The sequence below is a fragment of the Papio anubis genome, chromosome X (assembly GCF_008728515.1).
Source record: "Papio anubis isolate 15944 chromosome X, Panubis1.0, whole genome shotgun sequence".
Taxonomy (NCBI): domain Eukaryota; kingdom Metazoa; phylum Chordata; class Mammalia; order Primates; family Cercopithecidae; genus Papio; species Papio anubis.
The window spans coordinates 65,811,041-65,830,799 of record NC_044996.1 but is presented as its reverse complement, the minus strand read 5'-3'; the positions used below and the strand labels follow the sequence as shown (position 1 = coordinate 65,830,799).

The 19,759-nt window shown below is 35.3% G+C and overlaps 1 protein-coding gene across 2 annotated transcripts in view; it reads left to right on the top strand.

The window, feature by feature from the left end:
• DACH2 (dachshund family transcription factor 2) overlaps positions 1–1,648 on the top strand; it is a 701,861-nt gene extending 700,213 nt beyond the window's left edge. For both annotated transcript variants that reach the window (XM_017954197.2, XM_017954196.2), the window contains exon 12: positions 1,148–1,648. In XM_017954197.2, coding sequence (XP_017809686.2) covers positions 1,148–1,197 — 50 coding nt within the window. In that variant the 3' untranslated portion in view covers positions 1,198–1,648. The remainder of the gene's footprint in view (positions 1–1,147) is intronic.
• The last annotated feature ends 18,111 nt before the right edge of the window (positions 1,649–19,759 follow it).

Sequence of the window (19,759 nt, the reverse complement as noted above, 5' to 3'; positions counted from 1 at the left end):
GAAAACTTTTAGTGAATTCCATGGGCTTCTTGGGAAAAATGTCTGGTTGCCCTCTGATGGAGTCCAACCCTCCATGAGTCTGACTAACCCAAACCCCAATCTTTTATTCGTCTGTTACCTTACTACATCTTTATTTTTGGTTCTGAGGTATTATCTAGAAAATTCTGCTACTCACCATGATACCTTATACACAGAAAGAATAAAGATTTTAAAGATACTAAACCCAAGGTTTAAAAAGGGTATACTTTCCTCCTAATAAGCTTTGACCAAATTGACTTAATATTTTAGATTAGACATATTAGTCCAACAATGATAATGTCCTCTCCATTATATGTTAAAATAAAGCACTTGACTCAGAAACATTATCTTTAAGTGTTTTTCAAGCACAAGTAATGGATTTGTACTGATTCATCCACATTTCTTTTCCGACTTCGTTTGTAACCAAAAGCCAATCTTTGTAACGCATCTAAATAGAGACTCGGGTTATAAGCCATTGCTGTGGAAAATAACAAGGTTTGACAAAAAGAGGTAGAATAAAATTTTAAAAAAAAATTTCCAATAATAACTTTTACCCACCCAAATTAAATATTATCTAACTCTAGGATGGCATGGGCTCTTTTAATTGCTATCATTTAGAGGGATACCGGTTTGACTAAACACTGTAGCTAAAATGATAATTCGGAACTAGTCTCCCTTCATGCAGTATACACAGTCTCAGGGTCAACCCGGGAGAGGAAATTCTAAATGTACAAAGCTGTCATTATCTTAGATTATAACCAGATACTCTTTTCCCCCTGTTTTGGTAAACTATAGGAATTGTATTTCAGATGCACCATTATATACAAAAAGAAAAAGTAATATAGATTATTACAGACATTATAATATGGTTCATGAAGAGCCTTTATCAGTCTTCAATGTCTCCAGTGCTGTGGAAAGAAGAACAGAAGCTATAGCATGAAATTTGAAGGATCTTGAAAACTGACAGATGAAAATATAGAAATGTTAAGAAATATTAAATTTTACCAACACTAAATTGAGCCTGTTACATCAGATCATTTTAGATTCCTGAAGATAGAAGTTTTAGTATTTTTAAGCACGTATCAGAATTATTCTTCATAAGAACTAACTTGTTTTCTTTTTTTTAAAGGAGGTAACTATTACTGTTTAGAAATGGCACAACAGTTTTATTCAGCCTGAAAGGTCCTCGCTGGCTTTACATAAATGAAGATGCTTGTGATTCCAGTTTATCTCTGAAACTATTCAACATGGAGTTATTTCAATTTTGTTTATCAGCAAAGCTTTGTTTACTGAAGGAGCTATTTAATCTGTTACATTAAAAAAGAAAGAAACACGTGTACATTTTAAAAGCAATGATGTAAACTTTGTCCTTGCATTAGATTGACCAGTTTAAAAATATGAGCTAAATCCTAATGGCTAAAGTAACTTGACCATATTTGATGCTTTTCTATGCTCATTTCAACTTGGCTTTTTGTCTTTTAAATTAAAAAAAAAAATGCAGTAGTGTGTTAGAGACTAGAAACTTATATGTATGGTTTCCCTGTTCTACTATACATAACGTTAAAGTACACCTTCTTTGTTAAAAATGTACTTGCTAAACTTCAGCATAAATAAAAACATTTTGACTTTGTCAATTGTGACTGAGTATTTATTTTCAAACTGCCATCTGCAGCCATTGAAACATATAGTAGAGTCAATGCAAATCAAAATACAGGAACTAGCAAGATGTTTGCAAATCTTCCTCTAGTTTTGTTATTTTCAAGCAGATATGAACACAGTTCTTATTTCAGTTCATCTGTTTAAGCAGGCTGATATTCCCGTCCTCGATTGTTATATTGATTCACACTGGATTGCCTTTTCCTAGCTATGTGTGCTTAGTGAGCCTGCTTCCAGGAGGAAGGGTTACACTGGGAAGCAGGAAAAATGGGTGCACCAAGAACTGGAAAATATTTTCTGAGCATCTGTTATCGTCAAAAGTTTATTCTAGAGCCACCTACCCTAAAAAGCAAACAAAACTGAAGGGGTATGTATCTTCTCTGGCCCCCCAAAATATCAAGTCTCTTTGTATATCCAAGTGCCCATCACAGTGTAGTGAAAAACCAAGGCCAGTTAATAGCCCTGCCCTACAGTTTATTTAATCTGTGCTCTTAGCTTCTCTTGGTTCACTTCTGGTGAAACGCTGGAGCTCACTCAAATTCTGGTTGATAATAAAACCTCTCAGGTTTTCCTCTGAAGTGGCAGCGACACTCCCACTCCTTGCCTATCTTTTGAAATGTATTGTATCTCACAGTATTATTCTAGCTGGTCACCCAATGACTAGGTCTTCTACTTTGGAACCATGTTGGTAAATCCACAGATGTTTCTTCTCACTATCATGTCCACACCGTCCTTGTTTATGGAAATCTTGAGAGTTCTGACAGGACTATAAGCTCTTTCTGTGTTGTAAAGGACAAAGATCTCTAAGACTTTTGTTTGCTAAGCAGGCCTGCTCTGGTAGCATACTATAGCCCCTGCCATAACACACAAAGCAAGTCCTCAATAGGCAGACATATGATATTCAGGCTTGCACTATTTAAAAGTCAATCTAACAATCACAGAAAGCATGTGCTAGTAGCTGCCCTACTTTCAGGTGTTCTGGTGCCTAATGCTGCCTGTGGGTTTATCTCACCTGGTAGCAATTATTTGCACCGGCTTAACATCAATGGGCATAATTTGATTTTGGGTCTCATGGATGGTTAGGACTTCTAAGGAAGTGAAAGCAATTATAGGAATCTTCTGGTTATTTGAAAGCCCACTTAATTGACCCATCAGAAGAAACTGAGACAGAAAAATATTGGGAGTGAGGCCCACCATATACCTTCAAGTTTACTGGGATAGGATTGCTTGTCATTTCACTGCTACCCCTTGACAACTCTTCCACATCCTCCTCTTCACAACCACCTCCCTCCTCCAAAAGCACAGGAACCTTAGCCTTAAGAAAAGGAACTGGGTCAAGGCTAAGAATTCCATCATTGCTGGATGGTGGTTTCACTGTATATCAATTCTTTCTCAGTAAATGCTTTTATCCTAGGGTTGGGAGGATCCACATTACGTTATTTTCCTATGCACTCTCTTTGGAGAAAATACAGTTTATGTTCATCCTGGGAATATGGCTGTAGCAGTTGGATCAGCCTCAAGCAAATCCTATGGTCTCTGACTTCCTTAAATTCCCTAATCATGGAGTAGGGGTGAGGGATTACAGCTGCTCCCACCACCAGACATACTCATAACACTGTCATCTATAATTACAATCCTAGTCTGAGTGTCTTCCCATTCCTTACAAGTCACCTAGCCTTTTTGCCAGATACAGCTGTTTTTGTTCTTCCCAACGTATGCCATTCACATATACTGCTATTTATATATAACTGAACCCCTATGTACTTGGTTATAAAGGCCTCTCTCACCCAGCAAACACTAGCTTTGTGCCCTCTTACTTAGGGATAGGTGTCGATGTAGATGGTGTTCTAAAAATAATTTAAAATAGAATATGAGATTAGGGAGTGAGTGGCAGCGTCTATAAAGACCATCAAATGTCCGATATATCAAAAAGAGGCAAACAATTACTATTTGAAGAATTACAATGTCAAGGAGCTGCTGCTTTTGTTAGACAGCTGTCAGCATTATAAAGATCAAAAGTGATATTGAATTAAAATTTACCACTTCAGCTTGAACTTGGAGGAAAACTACCCCCAATCACAAACATAGCTAAATGACTCCCTCCTTTAAAATTATAGAAATCTGTCAGATATTACAGGCAAAGTAAAAGGAATCAGCATAGTTTTTATTCCTATTTGTATTTGTGTGCACACACAGAGGATATATGCACAAGACACTCCTGCTTCCCTTTGTCAATGAATTACTGAATCAAACCTGGGCATTTGTCCAGTTTCACCTGATTCAACTCTCTCTTAAAGCATATGAGTAGCTAAATTATGAGATGTAAAGCTAATGTGAGGTATGAAGATAGTAGGCAATCATTGGGAGGGGAGGTAGTCATTTTGAATATAAAATGCCCAGATTATAATAATAATTCTGAAGCTCAGCTCTTTAGTTTTCTGAACAAAAAGTCCCCTCTCCTGACCCCAACTGGCCATGTAAGAGTTCATTTTTTAAACCTCTGTCAATTACCCTGCAATCCTTCCCTAAAGTTTCTAGGTTTAAACTGAACGATAGTCCAACTGAGAACACAACCATGGAACCCTGTTTTATGTTCTAATACATTAGAAGTATGGGAGGCAGAAGCTCCAGAAAGGCAATTGTACTAATTTTAAAGCTCCTTGATTATCAGACATATTTATTAATATCTTCAGAATTATCTATGCCTCATGGACAACTTCTCTCACGTATTCAAATAAGAGCTACAATAACCACAAATGCATTTGAACTCAACGAATAAACATTTTAGGGCATTGCACAATAACTCATTATGCTCTCATGGGGAGAATATTTCTTCACTTTTGGGTGCTTTTTTAAATGCATGAAACCCATAATCTTTTGTGTAATATTTGTGCTAAAATTAGGTAGAGTATGCCTCTTGGGTTGTCATGCCATTTATGAGATTAGCGGTATGTAAGGATCTTAGAAGTTCCAGAGCAACACTAACACACCTCAAAATCTATCTTAATTAGTCAAACAGGAGCATTAAAATTAAGTGTTTAGGTATAATTTGTGTCTGACATAGAAAAGGATACTTTATATAGCAAGAAAATTCTAATAGAAATGAGAAAACAGAGTTCACATTATAAACGATTAAAAATCACTACAAATGTTAGATAATTAAATGCCAATATGTATGGTACAGAGATAAAGAAGGAAACACATGTTATGGGCAAGAATAATGGGTAGGTTTTGTGAAACTTGATTACAGCCCTAAATAACAAGAAGGATTTATGGGAAGAAGACAATGGTAAGAGTTCAGTATCAGCTAAGCCCCAGGGTAAGAAAGTAAAATGGTATGTACTACTCATGGAACAGAAAGAAATCCACTCTAAGAAAGCACAGACTTCTAATCCAGCTTTAGTGGGAGATAAGATTTGATAGTTAAAATGGGGCTATATTATAGAACACTGTGAGTAGGTAGTAATGAACATATAACAGCAACTCATTTGGAACATCAATCTGAGAGCAGTGTGGGATAAAGTGATTGGAGAAGTTTCAGGAAGAGAGACAATTACATGGCATAAAATAGCACTTTTATGTTTTTCTCTACATGTTTTTAATTTAAAAGGAGAATTCAGCATAATCAAGGATGGTACACATGCTATCAATTTTCACAGATGCTTAACAATCCTAGCTAACTATGAGAATGTGAGGTGTTCCACGGGTCAATCAACATAAACTGTTCTTGGCAAGGTTTAACATTTGCATTTAAGCTTCCACAAATATCTATAAAATCATAAGCCAGAAATGGAGTTTTATTTGAAATAAAACATTTCATCTGAAATCTCAATCAAGCTAGTATTTTCAACTTTACTAATATAGATCATCCCTGAATTCTAAGTGTCATTACAACTGAACATCTTTTATACGTGAACCATGGCATCAGCTAGGCTTCATCTCCATTTCTACCCTCCAAAGTCTCACTCCTTTTACTACTTTTAGACATAGGGTTTTTTGCCACCTTAAGAAAACAAAGTCCGACTGAAATCTTCTTACCACCTGTACTTCCCTGACCAAGCTAACCCCAAAGTCAGAGCCCCTACAATATTTACAGTCCCATTAAAGTCCTTGCTCCTATCAGCCAGCATACTGAAATGAGGAAGAATAATTATATGCCCTGCTACTAAGAATGCACTGGGTGCTGTATCTTTGGGGTTTAATACAGAACTCAGAACGAAGCAGATTTTTTTTTTTTTTTTTTTCCCATGGACAAATGATTAGCTTTGACAGACAGTTGGGGGTTTGAAGCACAGATGGTTTTATGTTTCCTGGAGAAAAAGACATCTCACTTGCAACTTGAAGGACAAACACAGTTCACTAGAGGAAGAGAGGTCAGGCCACCTTCAAGCAAATATACAATTTACTTCCAGAAAAATGCCACCTTTATTCCCCTAAAGTTCTTTCATCTTTAATATCTTGGTGCTCCAGGAAGAAATAAACCTAAAGTCTCCTCTTATTTCTTTTTCCCCTTAAATTTTCTCTCCTCTGTATCCAATAGTTTGAACACAGAAGTAGAGAGTAGAATGGTGGTTACTAGATGCTGGGGGTTGGGAGTGTGAATGCGGAAAGGGGAAATGTTGGTCAAATAGTATAAAATTTCAGTTATACACTAGAAATAAGTTTTAGTGTTCAATTTCACAGCATTGTAACCTTAGTTAATAATGTATTGTTTATCTCAAAATTGCTAAAATAATAGATTTTAAATGTCCTCACTGCAAAAATTAAGTAAGTGAGGTGATGGATATATTAACTGGCTGGATTTAATTATTCCACTATGTATACATATACGGAAAGATCACATTTTCCTATAAAATGTACAATTACTATTTTGCATTTAAAGGAAAATAAAATTAAAAAAAATAAAGGTGGCTCCACGTACTAAGTTCTCACTCTATAGCCCATTGGGCTTGATGGGTTTTAAAGCCCCTAAAGGCTTCCAGTGCTTTAACTGCCCATGTATTTCTCCCGGTTAACCACTCATTCTTAGTTCTTATAATATCTGCAACTATGTGAAGGTAAAAGATGTCTTATTCTCTTGGTATTTGTGAATGACTAGTTTGACCTAGAGTGACTAAAACCATAGCACATATTTGTAGCAATTTGCATTTGATAAATTGTCTTCACACAAATCATTTCATTCGCTATCAGTTATTCAACATGTTTCTAAGGGAATGTACTTTCCTTTATTTTCATATATTCCCCTATTGTACAACCTTGACTCTTGTAAGAGCTCTTCTCCACGAAGTATGGCATGAGTGACACAGGTCTCAGGGATAGATACTCAAGCTCATTAAATTTTAATAGGTGTAAAATTTATGTCTTTATGTCAGAGCCAACAGGCATACATACTACGTTTTTAGACCAGAGACTTTGTGAACAATCTTTCAGGCTCCCAGGCTGATTTACTTATTTCTGAACTTAGAAGCTAATTCTGAATATATATGACGAGAAATCAGAAAGTCAGGCAATTCAAAATTGCTACCAAAGTAACAAAATATTGTCTTACTGGTACACGAACACTTTTGGTCTTACACTTCCAAGTGTCTGCTGGATATATTCATTCAGATATAATAATGAAGGGCATGAAATATATTCAAAATAACATTTTTGATCTTCTCTTTCAAACATGCCCCTTTTGGAATAATCCTTTTCTTAGTTAATGCATAACCATCACTGAATCTCTCCAGCTAGAAACCTCAGAGACATTCTGAATTTTTCCTTTGACTTATAACCAACATCCAGTCATCGAATCCTATCACATCTACCTCAGAAATACAGTTCAAAATCATTTCCCTTCCAAATTGCTATTATCTTAATTTAAACCTCTATTATCTCCTACCTGAAGAATTTCAGTCTAGTAGTCTTTTCAACTGCATGCTATCATAACCAAACTACTAGAGGGCTCTTCCTAGGATTTTATTAGGGTCATGTTATTATTAATCTTAAACCATTAATGCCTCCTCCCTAATTGGGGATGGCATACAAGGCAGTCTTACTTTTTAAATCTCAATTCCTGCTACATCCCCTCGTATGCTAAACATACACCCACAACCTACGCAATGCATATATTTAATGCTTCCATTTCCTTAAATCTCATGCTCTCTTTGCCTAAAATGATCAGGACCCAGGACCAGTTACATAATTCCTGGGGGCGAGTGCAAAAGGAAAATGTGGAATCCCTTGTTTAAAAAGCAAGAAATAAGTGCCATTAAATTTATATATAAAGCTTTTCCCTTTCTGCCATGTTCTCTTTTTCTTGCTAACATTTTTTAAATTGCAATTTAATGTCATTCTATGAAAAATATAAATTTTTACCACAAATTTGTCATTCAATTTTATTTTTGTGTGAAGCCAGTTTTAAATGTCAAAGCCAGCCCTGTCAGTATCTCTTTCCCATCTTGTGTACTCCTTTGAGACCGAGTACATTCACCCGCCTTCTGCGGAAGAAAGGTCCATTTATTTTTAATCTGCTTAGTAACCTATAGACTTTTCCCTGTCAAAGAACACAGGTTTTTGAAACAGAGAAACTTAGGTTTGAATCTCAATTCTGTCTCTGACATAAAAAATATATATATACACCCACCCTGAGCCTTAATTTCCTTGTCTGAAATGTAGAGAATACTACCCACAGGATTTATATAGGATTAAAGGAGTTGAAGTACTTAAATAATTTGAACAATGTCTAGTACAAAAGAGGCAACTACTAAATGGTAGCTTTTAATTTATTATTGGCCTGTGACATTATACTAGAATTATTTTCAATTGTATTTGTCTCCCCACTGGACTCAAGATTGTCTTTATTACTCTCTAACTCTCCTAATATCTACCATAGCATGCAGCACCCCCAATACAAAATGAATTAATGAACTAATGCTTTTATTGAACACTTAGCGCAGAATCTGGTACATAGTACTCATTCTTTTAGTGTTTGTTGTATTATTTGTGAAGGGATGGTTTAATGTTTCCACCACCTTGACTTACATTTCACTTGAAGTTGATATTGACTGCTACAGATGCACAGCAACTTCCAATTGTGTCTCCTTCTGCTCAAAACAAATAATTTTCTAGAACTCATACAAACGGTTATTCACTTACCTCCTGTATTTTGCTAAAATCAGAATTCTCAAAGGCATCCAAAATTAGGAAGCAAGGGATGAGTTTGGGAGAAACAAAAGGCAGAAGTATTCCTTCACTCTCTAATTTTTAAAAAGAAAGCATTGGCCAGGCGTGGTGGATTATGCCTGTAACCCCAGCATGAGATTTGGGAGGCCAAGGTGGGTGAATCATGAGGTCAGGAGATCCAGACCATCCTGGATATCATGGTGAAACCCCGACTCTACTAAAAATACAAAAAATTAGCCAGGCATGGTGGCACGCGCCTGTAGTTCCAGCTACTTGGGAGGCTGAGGCAAGAGAAACACCTGAACCCAGGAGGCGAAGGTTGCTGAGATTGCGCCACTGCACTCCATCCTGGGAGACAGAGCGAGACTCTGTCTCAATTAAAAAAAAAAGGGAGGGGGGAGCATTGAGGTGAGGAGAGTCTCTACAAAATGTTTCCAGTGATTTCTACTTTACATTTTGAGGGTGTTGGGGTTTTTTTGTTTTTTTAAAAAGGATTTCTGAATTAGGCTATGATATATATACATATATATACACATATACATATATATACACATATATATACATATATCATATGTGTGTATATATATCATAGCCTAATTCAGAAATCCTTTAAAATATATATATATATAGATATATATTAGAACCAGTTGCCATGTGGAAGGCTTTGTGTGTGTTTTGTTATTGTTTTAAGACTAGCTCTCAGACTTCCATAATAAAATAAAAAGATAGGATAAAGCATTGTTCTAAATTCCAGATTTTCAGCGTTCCTATTACACTCGAATAGTAAAATAAAATGCTGTTAGGATTACATCTGATATTCTGTCACCGAGCAGCCAGTTTTTCAACACACCTAGAATATCAGCCCAGGGCCATCTGTATTGATATCCTTCTGTGAACTCTTAGCATGAAACCTCGGGGCACAAGTCTGTCAATCAGTTCTCACGGTTATTGCTGATTGCTAGAACGAACACTACTATTTCCTCTTATGACAGATCTCCCAGTGCATTTACACTGGCGTAATTTAGGGAATAAAAGTAAAGTTTAATGGAAAATGTTTCACAGAGAACTTTGAGAACTAAGTGTCTGTATTTTCTTTAACATCTCTGAGGGATGTAAAACAGGTTTAGAGGGAAAGTACTGTAATCATAGTACTTCCCCTCAAAACCTGCTTTACATTTTTGTAAACTACACCGATATTGGCTTGATATGTCCTTGATTTCTAATTTGCCCCTCTAAAAATAATTTAAAATGTCAAACTACTGGAAAATGAGGTTTAGGGAATTGATAAGTTTCACAGAAGAAACCTGTTGCTAAATTCTTATTAGCTTGCTGCTGATATATATTGACAGTCCGGGGTATGAAGCGAAAATATTTCAACTTTATCCAAATAGCTTGTAACTAATATTTTCTTTTGCTGAATTTTCTCATACTCTCAATAAGAGCAAATTAGGATTATCTGTGGGCAATGATTGATTCCTAAATATGACATTCAAATTAATTAATATGAATCCAACCATTTTCTCTTTGTAACTCCCATGAAACACGCTGCCACAACATATCTCTAAACCATGAATATTTGTATTTCAGCAATGTCAAAGTGCTCTGGAATAGTAATGCTTCTCAGTGGGATTTTCTTTCCAGGTGAATATCTCGCTATACGAGGGAGCCCCCAGTGATGAGTATAGAAAAGAGTAAAGCATATATGTGTGATTGCAATCTAGAAAGAGCACTTGCAGAAGTTGTAAAGCACCACAGCAACTTTCACGCCATAAAAGCATAACTCCGATGGATGGCCATCTCCACAGCATTACCTATTATGCAATTAAATATTTAAAATATGTATTTGTAACACGGTCTGTCTCACAGTGCCTGACGACAAATTGCAGCAATGGAGTGCTACCGAAGGCATTTCTATTTATTTTTTATAAAAGAAAAATTTCTTATCAGACAACAATCTTCAGTGAAAAAAACTGAGGACAAAGCACATTACTGTTATCCAGTACTAAGTTAGTCTACCTTGAAAATTAAAATAGCTCTAGTTACTGTGTACTGATTAAAACTCAAAAGTATACTGAATAGGCGGGGCACAGTGGCTCACGCCTGTAATTCCAGCACTTTGGGAGACCAAGGCCGGCAGATCCGCGAGGTCAGGAGATGAGACCATCCTGGTTAACACGAGTGGCTCCGCCTCTACTAAAAATACAAAGTGGCAGTGTGGTGGCTGAGTATAGTCCCAACTACTCGGAGACTGATTACAGAATGGCATGAACCTAGGAGGAGGAGCTTGCAGTGACGAGATCACCTGCACTCCAGCCTGGGTGACCTGAAACCACAGTCAAAAAAAAAAAAAAAAAAATATATATATATATATATACACACACACACACACACACACTGAATATTAGATTTCTCTAACTAAAAGGTAGTCATCAGCATCACTATCATCATCAGAACAGGCATATTTGAACTATGAATTATCCAAAGTAGTTACTAAAGGAAAATTTCGTTGATAATTGATGTATGGCACATAATGAGTACACTCTCTAATAACATGATGTATTTTGGCTGCTGTGCAGTATAACCATGGACATAAAAATGTTACTATAATATATTATAGGCCTTCAAATGCATATAATACCATACTATATGAGCAGATCCAGGAATGTTTTGAAACACAGTCACTGTATAATGTTTTAGTATATAGCCATGATGACAGTGAAAAATTATGGCTAAAGCATCAATTATTTGATAAACCCATACGTTGTTAACATGCATGTACACATATATCTACAAAGACAATAACATATGCTTCTGAAGGAGAGAAAAAAGAGTAGATTGGTTTAAATACATATAAATGTACATACATACCTCTATCTGCATAATTTTATGTTTGTGGTTGTAGAATATTACAAAAAATAATAATGAAACATTTTATTTAAGAATGACAATAATTTTCTTCATTAGAAGATATTTTAAATGTGACTACGTGGAATTTGCAAACTTAATGACTGCTAAATTTTTCATTGGCAAATGTTTCAAATATTAGATTTTTCAAATCTAATAGTAATAATAATATTAGATATTTCAAATTGTAGTAGTGATAATATTAGACTTAACCATAAAAGTCATTAAACTAAAACATATTAATATCTATATCATATTATAAAGAGAAAGACCTTTGGAGGCATAACTTTTGAGGCAGAAGCCATAAAGGTAAATAAAGACTGATGGATTTGGCTCTTAGCAGTCAACCACACCTGTATGTAAAACACACTATAAAACAAAAATTGAAAGACAACAACAGATAAAACATTTGCAATATAGACAGATGAAGACTTAATAATTGTAATATATAAAGAGTTATTGCTAATCAATAAGAAACTGTCAAATGAAAATGGATATTTAATCAATTTATTTTTAAAAAGATATAAATTTGAAACTTATTTACCTCACATATTAAAATTCAAGTTGAAATGAGAGGGCTTCCTTTTATCTATAATATTGACAAGAATAAAAAAAAATCATTATGGCCAGAGTTAATGAAGTTGTGTGGAAAAAGTCACACACTGCAGTTGATAGGATTTATTGTTAAATTTGGGGGAGATAACTTGTCAATATGCTTCAAAAGCCATATAAATGTGCTTATCCTTTAGCTTTGTACTTGTTCTATTATAAATATGCTTGCTGTAACTGTACAAAAATGAATGACAAAGTTATTCACAGTAACTTTTTTTTCTATCAAGAGAAAATGGAATAAACCTTAAATCTTACATAGATATAAATTTTAAAAATTATGGCATCTTCATTAGGAGACTGAACTGTAGTCATTTTTTATATTAATGGGCTCAAGAAGAGGTGTACAATATATAAATTAGGGAAAAATCAAACTACAAAATTTTATATGCCATAATCACACACACATTGTAAGGTTGGAAATGGTATTATAAATAGAGGTGATTTTCTTATTTGAATTTTCTAACTTTGCTATAATGAATACTAAATGTTATGATAAGTATTTAAAGTTTTTGAAGATAAAAACGTGTATTAATAAAACATTGTGCTAAGAAAATCCATAACTAGGATCAGCATATTATATTACTCAGCATGGGTCCTGATTAATTCAGATAACTTTGTCTGTAAAAGTTAGATGCCGATTTATAAAATGCATGGACATTCTCAATTGCAGTGTTATTTCAATAAAATTTACTGGTTTTTTCTTATTAGAAAAACAATATTATCTCTTTGTTAATGTTTAAAACATGTGAAGGGAGAAATAAAATAAAATTTGCCAATAATTTAACCATCAATATATGATCACCAATAATCTTTGATTTATATCCTTTTCACCTTGTTTCTAGATGTTCTTGAGATAAGATACAAATATAGATCTAAAAAGATTTTACAAAATTAGAATCATATTATGCATATTTTGAAGACAGCATAGAGTTGGGACTTGATTTTTTATCCACTCTGACAATCTGTGCCTTTTCATTGGTGTGTTTAGACCATTCCTATATAAAGAGATTATAAATATAGTTGGTTTAATATTACCATACTTTTAAATATATTTAGTTTGTTACCTTTGTTCTTTGTTTCTCATTTTGTCTTTTACTCTTCTGCTTTCTCTGGTTTTAAATGAGTATTTTGTATGATTCTAATGTTTCCTTACTTAGGATTTCAACTCAACTTATCTTTTAAATTTTAAGTGGGTGTCCTGATCTTCTTACGTAGATCAGAATTTATGGTCTTTATAATTTTCTTTCTCTCTAAACAACTTTCAACATTTCTGGCAAGGCATGTCTATTGATGACTAATTTTCTCAATCTTTTGTTTGTCTGAGAAAGCCTTTATCCCTCCTTCACTTTTGAAGGATAATTTCACTGGACACAGAGTTTTAGGTTGATGGTTCTTTACTTTCAACACTTTCAATACTTTACACCATTCTTCTTTGGCTTGCCTGATTTCTGTAGTCTTTCAATGTAATTCTTATGCTTATTTGTCTATAAGTAAGGTGTTTTTATTCCCTATGTCATCATTCAAAATTTTTTCTTCATCTTTGATTTTCTGCAGTTTAATATTATGTACCTAGATGTAGATTTTTTTGGTATTTATCCTGCTTGGTGTTTTCTTAGCTTCCTGGATCTGTAGTTTGATATCTGTCATTAATTTTGGAAAATTCTGCCATTATTGCATCAAATATTTCTTCTGTTCATTTCTTTCCTTTTTTTCTAATGGTATTACCATTATGCATATGTTACGCCTTTCATAATTGTCTCACTGTTCTTATATATTCTGCTCCACCTTTTATTTTTTACTACTTTTCTCTTTGCATTTTAGTTTTGAAAATTTCTATATTCAGATCTTTACATCCACCAATTGTTTCCTTGCCCATGTTTAAGCTACTGATGAACCCATTGAAGACATTCTTCATTTGTTTATAGTGTTGTTGATTTCTAGAATTTATTTTTGGTTCTTTCTTATGGTTTCCATCTCTCTGTTCACATTACCCATGTGTTTTTCATGTTGTCCACATTTCTCATTAATTTCCCATTAATTATGATTAACATTAATCATAATTATGTTTACTTCAGTTCATAATTCCAAATTTTCTGTCATATCTTAGTTTAATTCTGATACCTATGTTGCCTCTTTATTCTGTATATTTGTCTTCTAACATGCCTTGCAGTTTTTTGTTGAAATCCGGGTTTAATATATTGAGTAACATGAACAATAATGTGAAACGTTATGTTTATCTGACTGAGACCTAGTCTGTGTTTACTATTTGCTGTAGCTCTAGTGTCAAATACTCAATTTTTCTGTCATGTCCTTGTTTTTGTCTTCCTGTTGAGCTTCTTTAGAGACTCTTTTTTTAAAAATAGGGTCTGAATGTTGCAGTCCTTAAGTCGTAATCTGATTATTAGTGTGGCAGTAAGATGTGAGGGACAGGAAGGATTTTGTGATTAGATCTCAATCTTTTAGAAGCATGTGTCTCTAGGCTGTGACTTTCACAAGTGCTCCTTAGATTTTTCTCCCTTAGGTAAGACAGTATGGCTGGGCCACTGGAGTTGGGTATTTCTCTTCCCTTGTGCCAGTTAGACTCTAGTAAAAACCATGTAACTTAGTCTCTGGTAAACAGTATTTTATTTTTGAGAATGACCCATGTTTAAGGAGAACCAAATGCTCTAGCTATCTTACAAAATGCTTACTTTTCCCCTCCCTATGGAGTATCACAAGAGGATTTCTCTCCAACATTTACCCTTAGAATGTGGTAGGTTTTCTGGAGGCAAAAGTTACAAAATTGTGGGTGCCATATTAAAACAGTCCCCTCAAGATTCTTACCTCTCAAGCTGGATCACCTTGTGCCTTCAACAACTCATCAATTAGAGATCAAGTGTTCTTAACAGTACTGGTTCCAGTGGCAGGCTTCTGATACTGGTAAGCTACAACTTTCAGCACTGACATTTCTCTCCAGTTTTGGGGACAGTGGTTTGCCCTCTACCTCAATTCGCTGTTGGATCTAATAAGAGCTGTTTGCTTTTAGTTCAGTTTTTTTCTTGTTTCAAGGATGGCAGTGATGACCTGTAACCTCTTTATATGTCAGACCAACATGCTGAAGTATCTTGTAAATACTATTTTGAAGCCTCTTTTACTCATACAACAATGTATACTACCATTTTTGGGGGGCCTATAACATGTTTTCTAATGAATACATTGTATTCTGTGTAGGTACACTAATTTAACTAATCTCATACTGTTAGACATTTAAGTTTGCAAAATTTAATGTTATTTAAACTTATTATGTTATAGATATATGTATACATCTAAAGAAAAATTCTTAGATGTAGAATCACTGGGCTCAGATTTATTGGCATTATTTACATTCATTTGAGATAAAGCACATATGACTTGAAAGTCACCATTTTAACACATTTTAAGTGTAGAATTCAGTGAGTTTTAGTATATTCACAATGTTGTGCAAACATTACCACTAATTCCATAACATTTTTATTACCTCCCTTAAAAGCCCCATACTTTTTAACAGTCACTGCCAATTTCCCTTCCTCTCAACCTCTGGCAACCACCAATCTCCTTTCCATTTCTATGGATTTGCCTATTCCGAATATTTCATATAAATGCAATAATAAAATATTTAATTTGTATAATGTTTTCAATGCTCATCCAAGTTGTAACATGCATTAGTTTTGTTATACTTTTTTATTGTTAAAAAATATATTATTTTATGGATACACACTTTTTCATCCACTCATCAATTGATGAACATTTTATTGTTTCCAAATTTTGACTTTATGGATAATGTCACGAAATCATTTGTGTACAACTTTTTGTTCTGAACACCTTTTATTTCATTTTTGCTATATATGTAGGAGTGAAATTACTGGATGATATGGTAACGCTATGCTTAACAGTTTGAGACATCACTAAACTGCTTTCCACGATATCGTCACCATTTTTATTAGCATAAATTTAAACGGTACAAGTGCCATTTTATTACATAACTATATTGCTTAGTGGTGAAATCTGGGCTTTTAGTGTGTTCATCACCTGAATAAAGACATTGTACCCATTAAGTAATTTCTCATCATCTCCCTCCCTCCCACTTTCCCACCCTTCCAAATCTTCTGTGTTTATCATTCCACACTATGTCCACGTGTTCACATTATTTCACTCCCATTTATGAGTGGGAATATGTGGTATTTGTCCTTCTGTTTCTGAGTTGTTTTACTTAAGATAATGTCTTCCAGTTCCATCCATATTGCTACAAAATACATGATTTCATTATTTTTAAGGACCAATCATATTCCATTGTGTATATATGCCACATTTTCTTTATTGAATCATCATTGATAGACACTTAGGTTGATCCCTAAGTGTCTATTGTGAATACTACTGTGATAAACATACAATGAAGTTATCTTTTGATATAATGATTTGTTTTCCTTTGGGTAGATACCTAGTAGTGGGATTCCTTGATCAGATGGTAGTTCTATTTTTAGTTTTCCTTAGAGGTTGTACTAATTTACTTGCCCATCAAAAGTACATAAGCATTCCCCTATCTCCACATCCTTGCTAATATCTCATATTTTTTGTCAGTTTAATAATAGTTATTCTGACCTGTGTGAGATGATATCTCATTGTGGTTTTAATTGCATTTCTCTGATAATTACTGATATTGATAATTTTTCATATGCCTGGTGACCATTATTTGAAAAAGTCTATTCATATCCTTTGCCAACTTTTTAATTTGGTAATTTGGTTTATCTTGTTGTTGTTGTTGAGTTGTTTGAGTTCCTTGTAAATTCTGGATATAAGTCCTCTCTCTGATGCGTAGTTTGAAAATATTTTCTCCCATTGTGCAGATTTTCTTTTTCACTCTGTTGATTGTTTGATTATTTCTTCTGCTGTGCAGAAGTTTCTTTTTTTAATTAAGTTCCATTTGTCTATTTTTATTTTACTTGCTTGTGCTATTAAGGTCTTAGTCACGAATTATTTGCCTAGACCAATGTCCAATGTCTATAAGAGATTTCTCTAGGTTTCCCTCTAGGATTTTTATAGTGTTGGGTCTTCCATTTAGATCTTTAATCCATCTTGAGTTAATGTTTGTATGTGTTGAGAGATCGGAGTCCAGTTTCTTTCTTCTGCATATGACAATCCAATTTTTCCAGTACCATTTATTGAAAAGGGTGTCCTTTCCCCAGCATATGTTTCTGTTGACTTCATTAAAAATCAACTGGCTGGCCGGGCGCGGTGGCTCAAGCCTGTAATCCCAGCACTTTGGGAGGCCGAGATGGGCGGATCACAAGGTCAGGAGATCGAGACCATCCTGGCTGGTGCAGGTGAGCCCCAGTCTCTACTAAAAAAAAAATAAAGAAACTTAAGCAGGCCCAGTGCGGCCACCACCGCTGGTCCCAGCTACTCGGGAGGCTGAGGCGGGAGAATGCGTAAAACTGGGAGGTGGAGCTTGCAGTGAGCTGAGATCCGAGCCACTGCACTCAGCCCTAGGCGACAGAAGCGAGACTCCCGTCTCAAAAAAGGCGAGGCGGTGGCTCAAGCCTGTAATCCGGCAGCACTTTGGGAGGCGAGACGGGCGGATCGCAGGGTGGAGATGGGAACCGTCTGGTTATGGGTGAAGCAGTGCTAAAGCCAGCAGCAGGCTGAGGTGGCAGGCCTGTAGTCCCAGCTACTCAGGAGGCTGAGGCCCAGGAGAGATAAATAAACCAGGAGGCGGAGCTTGCAGTGAGCTGGGGTCTGGCCATTGCACTCCAGCCTGGGTGACCGAGGCGAGACTCGCCTCAAAAAAATCAGCTGGCTGTAGATCTCTGGTTTCTTTTCGGTTCTGTTCTGTTCCATTATCTAGCTCATTATTTTCTTAAATTGCCAGACATTTTGGGTTGCTGCATTTAATATGAATTTTAGAGTTTGAGTACATTGAAGTTTTTTGATGTGCTACTGGGTTTGATTTGCTAGTACATTTGCTAGTATATTTTTTTTTGAGATGGAATCTCACTGTGTTGCCTAGGCTGGAGTGCAGTGGGATGATCTTGGCGCACAGCAAACTCTGTCTCCTGGGTTCAAGTGATTCCCCTGCCTCAGCCTCCCAAGTAGCTGGGGTTACAGGTGCCTGTCACCACACCCAGCTAATTTTTGTATCTTTAGTAGAAATGGGGTTTTGCCATACTAGCCAGGCTGGTCTCAAACTCCTGGCCTCAAGCGATCCACCCGTCTGAGCCTCCCCAAGTGCTGATATTACAGGCAAGAGTTACCATGCACAGCGCCTTTAAACTATTTTAAATAAATATTTTGCATGCAGTTTTTTTAAATTTCCATGGTTTCGGGGGTACAGGTAATTTTGGCTTATATGGATAAGATCCTCAGTGGTGATTTCTGAGATTTTGGTGCACCTGTCACCTGAGCAGAGTACACTGTATCCAGTATGTAGTCTTTTATCCCTCACCCACATCCCAGCCTTCTCCCTGCATCCCCGAAGTCCATTATATCATTCTTATGCTTTTGTATACTCATAGCTTAGCTCCCACTTATAAATGAGAAGATATGATATTTGATTTTCCATTCCTGAGTTACTTCACTTGGAATAATAGCCTCCAGTTCCATCCAAGTTGCTGCAAAGGCCAATATTTTATTCCATGTTATGGCTGAGTAGAATTCCATGGTACATATATACTACATTTTCTTTATCCATTCATTGGTTGATAGGCATTTAGGTTGTTCCCATATTTTTTCAGTTGCAAATTGTGTTGCTGTAAACGTGTGTGCATGCGTCTTCTTATATAATGACTTATTTTCCTTTGGGTAGATACTCAGTAGTTGGATCACTGGATCAAATGGTAGCTCTGCTTTTAGTTCTTTAAGGGATTTTCATGTTGTTTTCCATAGTGGTTGTACCAGTTTACATCCCCACCAGCTGTATGAAAGTGTTCCCTTTTCACCACATCCACATCATCATCTACTATTTTTTTGACTTTTTAATTATGGCCATTCTTTAAAAAGTAGGTTGGTATTTCATTGTGGTTTTAATTTGCATTTCCCTGATGATTAGTGATGTTGAGCCTTTTTTATAGGTTTGTTGGCTGTTTGTATATCTTCTTTTGTCTTTGCCCACTTTTTGGTGGCATTGTTTGTTTTTTTCTTGTTGATTGGTTCAAGCTCCTTGTAGATTCTGGATATTAGTTCTTTGTCAAATGGATAGCTTGTGAATATTTTCTCCCCCTCTGTGGGCTGTTCATTTACTCTGTTGATTACTTATTTTGCGGTGCAGAAGTCTTTTGTTTTAATTAGGTGGCATTTATTTATTTATTTATTTATTTATTTATTTATTTATTCTGCATTTGCTTTTAGGTTCTTAGTCATGAATTCTTTGCCTAAGCCAATGTCTAGAAGAATG